The 16,271-nt window shown below is 40.4% G+C and overlaps 1 protein-coding gene across 4 annotated transcripts in view; it reads right to left on the bottom strand.

Annotated features, from left to right (window-relative positions):
• Positions 1 to 16,271, bottom strand: part of XPO4 (exportin 4) — a 123,375-nt gene that overhangs the window by 75,348 nt on the left and 31,756 nt on the right. For 2 of the 4 annotated variants that reach the window (XM_058690189.1, XM_058690179.1), the window contains 2 exons: positions 11,492 to 11,633; positions 6,569 to 6,707 (listed from right to left, as the gene is read on the bottom strand). In XM_058690189.1, the coding sequence (XP_058546172.1) occupies positions 6,569 to 6,707; positions 11,492 to 11,633 (281 nt within the window). Of the gene's footprint in view, positions 1 to 6,568; positions 6,708 to 11,491; positions 11,634 to 11,743; positions 11,915 to 16,271 lie in introns of all 4 variants that reach the window. The other 2 variants (XM_058690201.1, XM_058690195.1) reach the window with 2 other exon arrangements.

The following is a 16,271-nucleotide window of genomic DNA, read 5'->3' as shown; positions in this document are numbered from 1 at the left end:
GACTGAGCCACCCAGGTGCCCCCCAGCAAACATTTTTTTTTTTTAATTTTTTTTTCAATGTTTTTTATTTATTTTTGGGACAGAGAGAGACAGAGCATGAACGGGGGAGGGGCAGAGAGAGAGGGAGACACAGAATCGGAAACAGGCTCCAGGCTCCGAGCCATCAGCCCAGAGCCTGACGCGGGGCTCGAACTCACGGACCGCGAGATCGTGACCTGGCTGAAGTCGGACGCTCAACCGACTGCGCCACCCAGGCGCCCCCCAGCAAACATTTTTAATGCAACTTCCTCCATGTAAATTTTTCCAAAATTATTATTTCTAAGGCAATTATTACATGATGTTGGAATCAAGCAAAGACTTGGAATCTGTCTACTAAAATGTATGAGGCTTCACGCCCCTTGACAAAGTGCACCGGAGTCCAGTGCTGTTTGTTGTACGTTTGCTCCGGTTTCTTTCTGGTGTCCACCGCTCGCTGCGGCCAGCAATCTGACCAGCACTGACGAGCAGCCCCAAAGTGATCACTGTTGTTTTCAACGTGCTAGAAACCACGTAACAAAATGTACTACAACTATGTCCAAAAGAAATTCTAAATTAAAATACTCTACATGACTTTCTGGAGGCTTAGTCCAAGGCTCTTACTGTTTTGACAAAGGAGTCGGAAAATATGGGTTCTAATGGTCCAAAATTTACCACCTCAAGTAACTGGGAGCAAACCGCTTCATCTATCCTGGCCTCAGTTTTCTCATCTATAAGGGGAGTTAATACCCTCTGCCCCACCTAATTCATATGATTGTCCAAAGGTTCCCATTAGATAATGCAGGTAAAAGTATTATATATATGTAGCAGCTTATGAAGTGAGAAGGTAAAACAACAGTATTTTTATCATTATCATAAAAAACACCTATTTTGGCTTTTCTGGTCCCACTTCTTGATTATCTACATTCTACGAAATTAAAGTCACAAGAAAACTTACAATTAAAAAAAAAGAAAGCCATAACTAAAGCATCACTAAAGCAATGTAGTAGATGCTCAGTAAATCTTAGTTGGATTAATGAATCAACATTTACCTCTATGCCTAACACTCTATTAACAAAAGGAAAGTGGAAAACGAATCCATGATGTGTTTGCTATTCTTTCAGCACTTGTGAATTTCAAAATGAAAATTTAAATATGTAAAACAAATAGAAGACATTCAATGAGGTCTCAAAGTTATAAATGAGTTTTAGTATGTTTTCTTTCACTTAAGTACTGGAAATTCACAATTCGCTAACTTAACTGTTGTCTTCGCATTACAAGTCCTATAGCAGCATTCTCATTTCTAGTGAAAGCCATTAATTTCATGACAGTGAAAAAATACCCTTCAGAAATGGCTTGCCTTACTCATCAGCTTACTGTCACAAGCACAAGATATTCAAACACTAACTCCAGCTGACAAAATAAAATACTCTTGTTCAGAGAGAGGACTGTCTCTTATAATAGCCTGGCTCTTACCCCAGGAGATTTATTACCAAGAATAAACTTTACGAAAGGTTGCCATACATAAAGCAGACTTCAGCTGCTCTTCTAAGCAAACATCAATGAGACTTGGGATAAGAGAGATTAGGTTGGCTATCACATCCAGGGGCAGCACTGCTGTAGACAAGTGAATTTCTCACCCACTTCTCTCTAGCACAGGAAAGAGGAAGACAAGAGGCTTAAATACTAAATTAAAGAGCTTTAAAAGTGATTTAATATACGCCTAGTACTTTCAAAGGAAATAAGCGTGAAATAGGTGAAAAACTCAGCTTAAATGTCAATTTAAAATAAAAAATTTAGCTAATTTTTTTAGGAAGTAAAGTCTCCATTTCTATCCCTCTCAAATTAGTAGAGCAGGTCTGACATTAGTACGAAGTATGATGAGGTAACCACGGCAACTTTTATAACCACAGAAGGAAAACAGCCTGTCCACAAAGACACGCACGAAACGACCTATTATTTAATAATTGCACAAACACAATTACTCTGAAAATATATCATGATACCTGGAAAATGTACCGTATTTAAAAATATAACCTCCTTAGGAAATGCTTTATGAATCAGTATTTTCCCATAAAACTACCTGTGAAGAACAAACACTGTAAGAAACTTAAAGCATTTAAACGAAAAGTTATTATGTTGGTTACATGTATTTTTAAAAAATGCACTTTCGACTCATGAATAAAAGCATGAACACTTTCTTCTGATTTTAATACTTAAAATATTACCTGACAGAAAAAGAAGTGACGTAACATAGCGTGTGTCCCAAAGTTCTACAAGCCAAAGGGTGTTAGGCTGCCACAGAAGTGAAACGCACGCTCACTGAATGCTCACTAAATGCACTTAACATTGCCTTGCCTCATCTGGGGAGCCCCAGACATGGACATTATTAAATGTGTTTGACAAACAGTATTAGCAAAGCAGAGCCTAGAGATGGTAAATAATTTGTACAGGTTAGTAAGGTAGTAAAGGGCAGAGATGGATGGGATTTACGCCTAAATGTGAATCCAAAATCAGAATCGGTGTTCTGTTACACTCTACTGCCCCTAAACTTATTTGCACATGTACTTTACACTAGACAAGGGGATGGGCCACCAAAAAAATATACTCTTAGAAAGGGAAGAGGGAGAGCCAGACTACAAACAGTTTCTGACCAATGAAGGTGGATGGGGGAGCATTATTCTAGAAGAGGTATGATGGGAAAGTTACTTACTTAACTTAGTAAGTAACTTACTAACTTAGTAACTTAGTAATTCATAAGGTCAACCCTTTCATCTGTCGAAAACCATCAGTCATTTATCTCTTCTTAAAATCTCTTCTCTTAAAATCACCGTATAAAGAAAATTTCAGGGGCACCTGGATGGTTCAGTCAGTTAAGATTTCATGGTTTGTGACTTTGAGCCCCACATCCAGCTCTGTGCTGACAGTGCAGAGCCTGCTTGGAATTCATTCTCTTCATTCATATTCTCTCTCTCTCTCTCTCTCTCTCTCTCTCTCTCTCATTTTCCCTCTCCCTCTCTCTCTGCCCCTCCAACTCTCTCTCAAACTCTTTTAAATCAAACATTCTCCCACTGGTATTCATGTCTCTGAGACTAAGAAAATCTTAAGTACATTCTTAAAGCATTCCCACAAACTTAATGGTCTCAGAAGAAAACAGAGAAGTATACATAGCAAAATGTTTTACTGGTCCGTAACCTCATTGTTTCAGATCTGCCAAATGAGCTAGTTTCAAGCTGCTGGGCAAAGACAAGTAGGGACGGCCACACGGTGGCCTTTTGCCACACGGGCATTTCACCTGCTGGGTAAGCGTGAAAGTACTTTTCTAGTTAAATGTTTCAGCATGCTCCCCGATGTAAATTCATCCAGCAATCTTGAAATTAAATTCTATCTCCCACTACACATTCTCTACAACTATAAAAGTTCTTAACCCTGCTAGTAGAAAGTCAACTTAAAACAAAAAAAACTTTGTTTTGGAATATTTCATGAGGATATTAAATTTATCCACTATTCTCAGAGTGTATGCACTGTGAACAGGACAAAATCTTTTCTAACTCAAGAGTTACATCCGTTCTATCATTGTCAAAACATCAGTTATTTCAGTGACTCAAAAAGATCCAAATGCCAGGTTGCACTGGGACTACTTTCTGTGGTGGGTCAAACTACCCAAGGGGAAAGAAAGGGAAGAACACAATTTCTGAGAATGTGTTCATTCCTGAGAGGCAAGGGACTCTTGATCCTTTACCTTCGGCGTCCGGAGCCATAAAGCTACTTGTGGGGGATGAGGACAAGCCACAGAAATTCTTCCTTAACGCTGAAATCCCAGCTGATGTGATCGCCAAACTAACCAGGGAAAGAGCGTTAGTCATAAACGTATAGATCTCAGAATTACTAGTTAAGTTCCTAGAGTTTAAATCGTGGTCAGCCACAATGAAGCAAAGTCCTTTACTGCAGATTGGCAAATGAAACAGTATGTCCTTAAGTAGAATCTAAAATAGGAAGAGTAACTTGATTCAGAACAGTAAGGGGCTAGGACACCATCTCTCAGTAGCAGCCTCAGTTCCAAACCTTTTCCCTACTACTTCAGGCTACTTATCTCCTCTTGCTTTTCCTTCAAGCATCAACGACAGCCACCATTGGCCATGGCCATTCATCAGGCAACAAATGCTAACAAAAATCCATGCAGATAACAAGACTGCCATTATGCAACTGATGTAGGTAACCCTGAGGCACCAGCATGTCAAGAGCAAAGCTCTTCGTCAGAAATGGATACCATGCCTACTAACAAGATTAACAGAAGTAAAAAGTAGCTTCCCAATCACTTTTATCTAAAAATTTTAAATGGAACCTTGAGGACTATTTTCAAGGGAGCTTCTCACTACACAAAACAAAGCCAAAATGACTCCTGACACGCAATGACTCAAACATGCACGTTTTTACTTTCTTTCTTTTTTAAGTTTTTAAGTAATCTCCACACCCAACGTGGTCTCAAACCCACAACCCCAAGATCAGGAGTCACTTGCCCCACTGAGCCAGCCAGGAGCCCCAAAACACGCACATTTTGAAAGTTGTTAGTTTATGCAAACAACTAAATACTAAGATTAAGTGAAAAAGACAAAAACAGAAACAAAACAGACATAAAAATTAGACCTTCAGAGTATCAAAGTGTCTAGAACTGCACTGTCCAATATGATTGCCACTAGCTACGTATGGCTGTTTGAATTTCAGTTAAAAAAGAAATTAAGGGGCGCCTGGGTGGCGCAGTCGGTTAAGCGTCCGACTTCAGCCAGGTCACGATCTCGCGGTCCGTGAGTTCGAGCCCCGCGTCAGGCTCTGGGCTGATGGCTCGGAGCCTGGAGCCTGTTTCCGATTCTGTGTCTCCCTCTCTCTCTGCCCCTCCCCCGTTCATGCTCTCTCTCTGTCCCAAAAATAAATAAAAAATGTTGAAAAAAAAAAAAAAATTAAAAAAAAAAAAAAGAAATTAAAATTAAACATTCAGTTCCTCAGTCACACCAGCCACACTTCAAATGCTCAAAAGCCACACGTGCCTGGCACAGTGGTGACATATTGGAGTACAGATCTACAACATTCACATCAAAACAGAAAATTCTATCGGAGAGCAGTACTCTTGAGGAAATCTGCCACCAAAATGGCAAACAACACAATATCTGTACAATTAAAAATCAAAACAGGAATAGAAATGCTCTGGGGCGCCCAGCTGGCTCAGCTGGGGGAGCATGTGACTGGGTCTCCGGTCTCAGGGTTGTCGGCTCGAGCCCCACATTAGATATAAGAGAGTACTCACATAATTTTTTTTTTTTTTTAAAGAAAGAAATGTTCTGTATCTTGACTCCTAGAAATGTACATCTTCAATGGATACGGTAATACATGTAAATTATTCCTCAATAAAGATGATACGGAAAAAAAGAATAGATATATGACCCCTGGCATATTCCAAAGGAAAAACAAAACATACTTTGGGTATGTAGAGGAAGGTCCAAAATCCTGACAACTCGCTTCCGTGGTCCCTCGGGTGAGACCCTCCTACATCAGCCAGACTGGAGGGCAGATGGCTAGAGAAAGAGGAGGCTGCAGGTCTGCTGGTGGTACAGGTGTGCGGGGCAGGAGGACCAACACACTATGGAAATGAAGGGACGCTGCGTGGGCTCCTCCAAAAATGTACCTGCAACCTATCCTCAAACTGTCAAGTTAATTATTAAACTCACACCGCTCACTGAGGGGCCACTGAAAGATGTAAAGTAATTCATAAAGAGTCGTAAGGTGCACAGTCGCACACAGCTATCTTCCAAACGATTAAAGAAAAGAAACTGGGAGAATGAGAAAAACTACCCAAAACATTTAAAGATTTAAGACCTGAAAATCAGGACAGCCAGGTATTACCATTTCCAATCCCACAATATCCTTCAGCTGACTAACAGTCCACAGTTCTCCCCAGGACCACAGCTGATCACTCAACACCAGCTCCAACTCTGAAGAGGCACTACCACCAGTCACTCTCCTAGGCACGACTAGTTCTCAAAAGGCAGACAGGAGATTGAAAGGGGGGAAAAGGGGCTCTCCAGAGTAATTCCATCACGGACAATGGTTCTCAAATTTGTGCACTTAACACCTGGTAGGTAGCCCAAGTATACCTTGGCCCATCACTGTAGCAACGTGAAATAATCCGTTACGTTACGTGTCACTTTATTCAAACATCTCTATTATCACTAGCAGTTGTCGAAGGCTTATTAAAATGGAGGAAAAGAAATGGTTGCATATATTACGGTGTGTTAGCTTACAGTATTTTACACCATTATAATGATGACTGTGAACACTGGCAACATGGAAAAACAGAATCAGACGGAAAAACAAAGTCCATTACATCTAGAGTACGTGAACGTATAAAGAGGGACTAAAAGAAAACACGAATGAATGAAAACGGCTCGATTCTCAGGCTGTGCACTTTTTCTTTACTGTAGACGTTAGTATTGCTGTGTTATCTGCAAAATACAGAATAAACATTTTAACTATTTATAAATACAGATGGCACACTTACCACAGTGGGATTGCCACTACTTATCAACTGGCTGACTTCATGAAAGATGCTTTTGCAGTCAATTGATTTATCTAAGGATCCTCGTTTTACAATGACTGCTACTGCCAACAGAATCTGTTCCCGAACATACTTTTGGAGGCTGTAAAGCAGAAAGACCGTCGTGAACACCTTTACATGATCCCAGTGTAAACACAGTCCCAAGTCTCTCCCTACGCTGGACGCTACTAATCACACGGCTCACATGGGAGGGCAGCACAGCCTGCTGCTTATGCACTGTCTCCGGAGCCAGGAGATCCCGACTTGGATCCATGCTTCATTACTTACGGGCTTGGTGACCCTGGTACGAAGACAGTTTCAGAGCCTTAAATTTTCTCATCTGTGAAACGGGGTAACATTAACAGGGTTGTGACTAGGATCAAATGGTCTTCAAACCGTGCCCAGTGCATACTAAGTGGTACATAAATGTTAGCTGCTTCAGGCAGTGTTCAAGAGATCTAAGTCAGTTCGCTGAGAGCCAGATTGTGGTTCGACCAATAAAAAGAAATTCTGATCTAATATCCATCTCCAACCGGTAGTATAATCTTAAGCCCACTCCCTTTAATGTGAAAAGGCAACAGGCTAGCTCCCCAAAATATATTATGGACACACACACATTTTTAAAAAACGTTTTGGAGTGCCTGGGTGGCTCAGTCGGTTAAGCGTCTGACTTCAGCTCAGGTCATGATCTCACGGTTCGTGGGTTCCGGCCCCACATCGGGCTCCGTGCTGACCGCTCAGAGCCTGGAGCCTGCTTCAAATCCTGTGTCTCCCTTTCTCTCTGCCCCTCCCCCACTCGCACTCTCTCACAAATAAACATTAGAAAAAAAATTTTTTTTAAGTTCTAAAATTCCTTATCTAAACTGTGCTCTTCAGTGTGATGGCAGAAGCAATGATCCCAAGTGAAGGAATTCTACAAAGTACACAAAGTAGACTAGACCACTAGGGCACGGAGATTTAGTTGTCCTGTCACAACCTTTTCTTAAAGGTAAGGCTCAGATAACATAACTTTATAATCCGGCTTCTAGAATGCCACAAGGATACACCAACCACGTGCCCTTTGGAATAAACCCCAAATTCCTTAACGTGGCTTACAAGCAGTGGGACCCAACCCAGCTCTCTTTGGACACTACCAATCTACCTGTTGTCTTATACCCTGCAAAGTGTCCCCATTGGGACATAACTGATACGGTCACCCACTTCACCAGTCTGTCACGGTCAGGGACCTCCTCCTGCCCTCTCTGATCCCCGCTTCCACATTCGCTCAAAATGCAGACATGCTGAGCTTCTTTCAGTCCCTGGCGCAATGCACAGACCTCTGAACGTCTGTGTCCTCTGCTAAGACTGTGATGTCCCTTTCTCCAGAGGGGACTCCCTGAAGCTCCCTGAATATGGTGGGCCGTTACTAAGGAGGGCTCCCCGACACATGACAGGCATCTATCAGACATACAAACATGCCCCCCATGTCAACACTGAAGTGAAAAATATTCCTTCAAAATACACACTTGAAGCACTCATAAGCAAATAAATGCAGAGATTGTACGGGAAGAACAGGAGGAATGGGAGTTAACCAAAAGGAGTTTTTGTACATTTTGGGGGACATGATAATTTCAAATACACCGACTCCTACTAGAAAGTGTACATAAAGCTAGTTTTAACGACCTCCGTTGGCAAGAATTATAAATTACTGGGAAAATAAGTAATAGCTCACATTGGCTGGTGTTTATGTTATGCAAGGCTATAAACGAACTTCACAAAAGTTAATACATTCAACCCTCACAACTACCTTTTGAGTACAGTACTATTATTAGCTCTAATAGCTAATTAAATACTAATAATTTTAGAAAGTAATGCACAGAGAGGGCGAGCAATCTGCCCGCACACACAGTGGCAGCAGTAGATTGTCAACCGCCCTGCCACACCGTCAGGTGCACCTGGCATTTCGTTCTGTGGAAATGCTATCTCAACTAGGAGGAAAAAACTAGAAAAGAGAAAGTTCTGTGTACCAAACGAGAAGTATACAACACTACGCATGCAGCATTCACAGTATTCTACCTATGCGGTACACCAACAGTTTTCACTTGACTCTGGTCCATACTGTAGGAAATTCTACAAGATAAAAATGTCTAGGGGCGCCTGGGTGGCGCAGTCGGTTAAGCGTCCGACTTCAGCCAGGTCACGATCTCGCGGTCCGTGAGTTCGAGCCCCGCATCAGGCTCTGGGCTGATGGCTCGGAGCCTGGAGCCGGTTTCCGATTCTGTGTCTCCCTCTCTCTCTGCCCCTCCCCCGTTCATGCTCTGTCTCTCTCTGTCCCAAAAATAAATAAAAAACGTTGAAAAAAAAATTTAAAAAAAAAAAAATTAAAAAAAAAAAAAATGTCTGTGTCATGAAAGACAAAAAAAAAAGGCAGAACTATTCTAGATTAAAACAGAGTAGAGACTAAATACAATGTATAATCTGCGGTTAAATCCTGGATCAAAAAGGACATCAATAGCATTATTCAGACAACTGGGAAAATGAGAATATAGGATCAAAATTATATTAGATTAATTTAATATGCCAATTATATCAAGAGTATCGAGGGCACCTGGGTGGCTCAGTCGGTTAAGCCTGTGACTTCGGCTCAGGTCATGATACCATGGCTGGTGAGTTCAAGCTCCACCTCGGGCTCTGTGCTGACAGCTCAGAGCCTGGAGCCTGTTTCAGATTCTGTGTCTCCCTCTCTCTCTGCCCCTCCCCTGCTCACACTTTCTCTCTCAAAAATAAATAAACATTAAAAATTTAAAAAAAAAAAAAAAAAAAAAAAAAAGGATGAAGTATCCTAATTTCTGCAGCATACTTTCAGATGATTCAGGGGAAAATGCATACATGTGAGAGAAATCAAATGTGACAAAATGTTAACTGAGCCTCCACTGGGAAAAGAGTGTGTGTGTGTTCATTGTATTATTCTTTCAACTTTGCTTAAGGTTGTTTTTTTTTTTTTAGTGTTTGGGGGGAAATACGTAAGTGAACTATTTCAATGTGGAACCTTACAATCAACTCTAAAATAGCTTCTGAACTAATGAAAATTACTGAAGAATGAGATTGTTTTGGATAATAGAAGAGATCACGTGCACGTGTGCACGCACGCACACGCACACACACACACACACGCAATCGAAATCTACCACACACTTAAGTCTATGAAACTCTCCAGAGTTCAGCAGTTCCAACTTGGGGAGGGTGGAGAAAAACTGGGATCAATGAGCAGCTCCAGGAGCACACCCAAATGGCCTCGTCAAACAACAAATTAAAATTTAAATAAAGAAAATCAGCATGAAGGAGAAGAGAAAGGTTTGAAATTGGGACAATTTCCCCTTATTCTATTAAAACCAGAAAAAACAAGCCAAACCCTCCCTTTGGATACATCTCTATCCAGTCATCTACAGGATTACCCATTACACCTGTAACATTTGTTTACAGGCTAAGTAAATCTTGCCTTCTTTCTCTTATGCATTTTTCTTTAGGCAAAGCAACTGGCACTTACCTGCATGCTAAATTCACGCCAGTAATTATTATTAAATATTATGAGCTCAGAAGACCGCGAGTGAACAATCCGTAGAAAGAAAGGTGTGCTCTAAATTATGTTTAAAGCTTCATGCATATTGATCACCATTAATCGACATGCCTAGTTACCAGGAGTTCCAATTAGAGAGCATCTCTTCACCGAATTTGAAAGTGTACGTGTATGGAAAAAGGACTCAATTGTTCAACTGCACAAATGGCAAACGTGCGGTGTGCAGTGCCTCTTCGTAAAACACAACTTGGTGTTTGAGGGATTTACCAAAAAAAAAAAAAAAAATCACACAAGCAATGAATGTACAGATCTTGTAAAATGTTCAAACAATACAACGTACGTAACACAAAAAGAAAACTCACTTTTACCCTATTTCTTAAAACTGATCCATTTTCCAAAAGAAAGTATTGAACAAATTTGGTGCTTTCTCTTCTACAACCTTCCTAACGTGCATTTCCACGCATATGTATGTGTAACAGTTGGGGTTTTTTTGTTGTTGTTGTTTTTTTAATTTTTTTTTCAATGTTTTTTATTTATTTCTGGGACAGAGAGAGACAGAGCATGAACGGGGGAGGGGCAGAGAGAGAGGGAGACACAGAATCGGAAACAGGCTCCAGGCTCCGAGCCATCAGCCCACAGCCTGACGCGGGGCTCGAACTCACGGACCGCGAGATCATGACCTGAGCCGAGGTCGGCCGCTCAACCGACTGCGCCACCCAGGCGCCCCAACACTTGGTGTTTTAATGGCACCTGACCACCCTTTGTACCCGTGTCCTGGAATACTCACCTATGTCTTACGATGCTACCAAACACCGAAAAAAGAACGACTATGTACCAAGGATCTTCCATGGAGTCCAAGATCAACTTTTACTCTTAAGCAAAATCTTTGGAACTAAACGTCCACAAAAAACCCTTAATATCCAGCACCATCTTTTCCAAGAAACAAAACCCTGTATCATAAGCTTAAATATAAAGTCATATTTCATTAAGCAGTATAACAACCCACAACCACGTGTGTGTGTGAGTTTTTAAAATATGAGCCCAAGCAGAGCTTAGCCATAAACAGCTATCGTTAAAAACATAAAGGAAAAAAGGGAAAGAAGGAAAGAAAGAAAGAAAGAAAGAAAGAGAAAGGAAAAGAAAAGAAAAGAAGCGAAAAGAAAAGAAGCAAAAAGAAAAGAAAAAAGAAAAGAAGCGAAAAGAAAAGAAAAGAAGCGAAAAGAAAAGAAAAGAAGAGAAAAGAAAAGCGAAAAGACAAGACGAGACGAGACGAGAGGAGACGAGACAAGGGCAGCGCAGGTCTTGGAGCAGTGCCTCCGCCACGTACTTACTTAGGCCTTTGTAAGACATAGGTTAAAAGGAATGTTCGCAGTGACTCGATGCTCCCTTTTTCCAAGAGAATCCACTCTCGGACAACTGCTTCCATTATGGCTGTGGCAGCTTGAAAGAGGACATAGTCCACTTTACTTGTTTCTGAGGAGAAAATTGGAAACTTTCTTTAAACAGCAATTCCTCCTTCTTTGAACAGTTTGCATTTATTAATTTAAAAACAGAACTTTTCAGACAAGGAATAAGATGGTTACCTGTTCTTTTTTTAATCCAGTGACCTTGCTCTAGCACCACAAAGAGGTTAGTTCCTCTCAGAAGACACCCCAGGCAGGTGGCAGCTAATCACCGATCACAATTTTCACAAACTTTCCTCACCTCTCTTCAACTGTTACTTCCAAAGCATGAAGAACTAAAAAATAACACAGCTTTAAAAAAAATAAAAATAAAAATATAAAGCAATCAGAGAATTTCCTGAGAGATTCTCACCCTGTGCAAAATAGAGCTTTGCATTTGCAAAATATCTTAATAAACTCGTCTTTGAACATTACTATTTGTGGTGAGCCATGCTGTTAAAATATCTGTTGAGAAATTAAGCTTTCAGCAGGATGGCCCATCCCCAATAGCAAGTTCAGAAATAAACACAATCACATTCAGGTTATTTTTCTCAAAATGTTAAAAAAAAAAAAAAAAAAAATGGGAGTCACATTTACCCAAGGTGAGAAGTTCTTGTGAATTTTCTGATTGCAATACTGATCAAACTGAGTAAAATTCCAAAGCTACACTTAGAAAACCCCAGCCTTAACTAGCAAGTTATAGTATCTGAACTAAAAACTGAATCAGGAGGGAAAGAAAAAACAGAAAATTAACATACCTAAGAAATATTTTAATTTTCCATTTTTTCTTTTATTCACCAATACCACTACAATCAGTTTCCAAACAGCATTATCAAAAGGGAGAAACAGTCAAAATGAAGTCAAGAAAAAGTAGAAATTTTCTGGAGTTCTGAAAAATAACCGTCATGTGAAATCCATGAAAGTTGGGGATTAGATTGCAGGTTATTTGCCAAGATCACTAGACATGAGTATCCGAGAGCCCTGAGAAGTTAACTCCAGGCATAGAATGGCACCTTCAAGAATTCATCAGAAGAGCATGAAGACATAGGGAGGCACATCATGTTCTCTCCTACTCAAGCTCAGGTCATTTAAAAACCTTGAGTGATCTTGACACAATACGCTATAAAAATGGGTGAAAAAAAGGTACACCCTACATAAATGCCATCAATTTAGACTACCAAATAGGAGTTTTGAACATAACAAAACCAAAAAGAGGATCCAATTTGGACCTTTTTAAAAAAGTTTGATTATTCCATGCTTTCTTAACATGCATTCTAAGTGAGATGATCATCAGAACTCACAAAAATTTAAAAACCTTAAAATGTTACCAGTAAAGAAAGCAATAGCTTCCAAAACCGTAAACCTATCATAAAAAGATGTGTTTAAAGTTCCAGGAGGAAAAAAAAAAAGTGTAAGAGGAACTGAAACAGAAACTAGCTGTATCTATTTAGATCACTTAAGGAGAAATACGGTTACTGCCTCATAAAGGGAATTCAAGTAATCTCTTATTATAAACCTCTTCTATAAAGTAAACGATGGTTGATTGCCTAACTTCACTTTCTATTGCCATAGTAAAAATCTTAAGGACAAGAAACCCCAGATCCTTAGTTATGGATTTTAACAGAGAAGCAAAATCTTAGGGACTCACAGAATTTTGGACATAGAACTCCAAAGGTCACCTAATTCAATTCCTGCCTTTTAAGGCTGAAGAAAGTGTTGACGCACCAGGGGACTAAGACAAAAGAATTCAGGATCACGTGGCCGGTGAATGTTCCTGGAGCGACACTAAGCCACCCCTAAACGCACGTGCCGAGGAAGAGAAGACCAAACGAGCTCCTTCCTGTTTCCAGAAGCAACAAAACGTGCTTATTTCTAACTACCCGTGCTTACAGGGAGGGGGTTCAGACATTCAACAGTTTCCGAGGTGACTCTTTCTTAGATGCCTCTGTTTGGGCATCTCTACATTCCTACTCCCGTAAGAAGCTTCTCTAAGAATGGAGGAACCTGAAAAAAAGAAAGCCAAGTTCCAAATTTCAAGGAAGGAATTCTCCTAACCTAATGGGCTGCACGACACCTTCTCACGAAACCGTCACTAGCCTTCATAAACCGCACTTCAACACGATATAAATGTGCAAAAGGTGCTCTATGGAACTCTCGAAGCTACCAGCCAAAGGCCGGGCCTTCACGCGGATGGATGAGCCTTATCCTCGCTCTCTGCTCCAAAGATGCTTGAAAGGCAAGGTCTTCACGAGGAACTCACAAGTCATCTAGAATTTCTGATACTTTTCAGTTGTTCTCCACTGACCAGGGCATTGTCTAGAGAATAAATTATTTTAGCCCACTTCGGCAGCAAGTTGTCCCTTTTTACCACGGTAACTTTCTTTAATAATTATGTAAATAAAATTCAGTTCTATCACGTCAGCCGTCTGAAACCACACAGAGCCATGAAGACAAAAACTGAAGTGAAGGAAACAACGAGAGGCAGAGCACCACATTCTGATCAAAAAATATGTTTAAAAGAAAACTAAAACCACAGTAGGCAAGGCCCAGATGTTCAGCGACCACGACCACCTCTCTGGCGCGAAAGACTTCTGTCCAAAGCACAGGCTCCAGAGCACGTGGATACGCACGTGTGCACAGGCACCCCAACTGATAAGAAGTCTCAGTTTCACTTCGTTTTGCTCCATCCACTTCTGAGACAAGAAATGAAAGAAACCCGTTTCTCCCTGGGAGAAGGACAGAAGAATGCTACAAAGTTAGTTCCAGAAGCGCTGGTCGGGGTGTGTCTTTAACAAGAACAGAACTCACAGGATTTGTGAACGCACATTTGACCAAACCAAAGTAACAACTTCCTAAACGCCAAAGACTTGTGTCTGAGGTGCAGAAATCCAAAAGCACCCTTCTGACAAAACGCACCGGGGCGTGCAACATCCACACGCAAATGCGCGCGCGCGCACACACACAGAGTGGAGAAAGCACACCCAGAATGACAACAAAAGGATAAGAAGAGAAGGAAATGAGGAAAACTAGAAACGTAATAAAAACTTAGGTCAGAAGTGGGAAGGAAGAATTTTAAGAGGCCAGAACAGGGAAGCATCAAAGAGAAAGTCTCCCCTTTATTAGAATATATCACCCAGACACTGTATAAAAATGACATATTATCCCTAACTAAGAATGTGAAAATTCTGAATTGCGATTGACTGCCACTTGTATGAGAAGTCTTCTTAGAGGAATTAACCCTTCTGTGCTGGTGGCAACTGAGTAAGGAGTTGAAAGATTTTCTGTGAAGTTTAGATGTAAACATTAATGTAACACAGGGCTTTGCAGTACATTAATGATTAGATTACAATACATGCACTCAACCTTTTAAATAGTTAATATCTCAAAACCCAAACTGGTTTTAAAAGCACAGCCAGAACTAGCAATACTATTCTTTAGATATTTTTATCAGGAAAACAAACGTATTCCAGACAAGCTCAAATCGTAACAAAGCAACAGTACTTCATAAAATATACATACTCTAAACAGGAAAGAGTCGTATAAACAAATGCACTCTAGTAACATACTTACAACTTAGATCACCTATTTCCCAACTAGTACTGAATGACAACTGCATTACAATAGAAAGTCCGATGAAACTGATGGAATCCTAATTAACGTACTTAAGGCGTATGCCATAAAAACCAGACTCGAATTATGTTAGGCGACTAGTTTAACACAATGGTTTCCTCAACTATTAACGCTGAACAATTTCAAGGCAGTGAAGACAAAAGCTCCCTTGAATTCTTAACGCTGATGTTTGACTTTACTTCTTGTGATTTAACTCTGAATTAAATACTCTCCACAGGCATGATAGCAAGTTTTCTTAGTGCCGGAAACAAGTTCACCCAAGTATGACACCTGACCACTAAAAAAATAAAATAAATAAAAACTGCCTCATGTAGAATTTAAAAGGTGGTTATTAACACTGACTGCTCCTCTGGTGAAAAATCTGACTCCTGAATGAGACAGAGCCACCTTCAACCACCTCTGCGAGCTCCTTGCAAACAGAACAGAGCACTTTGTGAAGGTTATCTTATTTTTAAAACGCCATCTGAAATCAGGTAACGGGCTGGCTACTCGCATTACCGTTCACAGAGTGGTTTTATATGTGGCTACATTTGTGCCTCACAACAACTTAAGGCAACGAAGCCCATTAAGGAAAATGGTACCACTGTTCCCATTTCACAGATGAAAACGGGCTCCGAGAGGCTAAGTGACTTCCTCAAGTTGATACCATGGAGAACAGACCTCACAGGTCCTACAGCAGTGCTCTCTCTATTACAACCTAACAACGCACTCATAAGCCCTTACACGGAAAGCATTTTTAACATTTAAATTTAATTGCAGGCTATTTCAGTCTGGAAACCAGAGAGTGCTGGTGGCTAACAGATAAGTCTTACTAAAAGCGTAAGAATAAAAGGTCAGATATTTTAGTTCCTAATATGCAACTAACCAATTTTATGGTCAAGAATAACTCAAATAGCCTTTCAGAGGCTCAAGTGTGGGTTACAAAAAATGGCTCCAATTAAGAAAGAGTTAATAAACAATTAAGTTTTAAAATAACAATAACCAATGAAATCTCTCTTACTACCACTGAAAAATATGTAAGAGACGGAAGACTGTGTGT

Source organism: Neofelis nebulosa, chromosome 1 (assembly GCF_028018385.1).
Source record: "Neofelis nebulosa isolate mNeoNeb1 chromosome 1, mNeoNeb1.pri, whole genome shotgun sequence".
NCBI classification, from domain to species: Eukaryota; Metazoa; Chordata; class Mammalia; order Carnivora; family Felidae; genus Neofelis; species Neofelis nebulosa.
The sequence above is the reverse complement of the archived record's forward strand: the minus strand, read 5'-3'. Positions and strand labels throughout refer to the sequence as shown.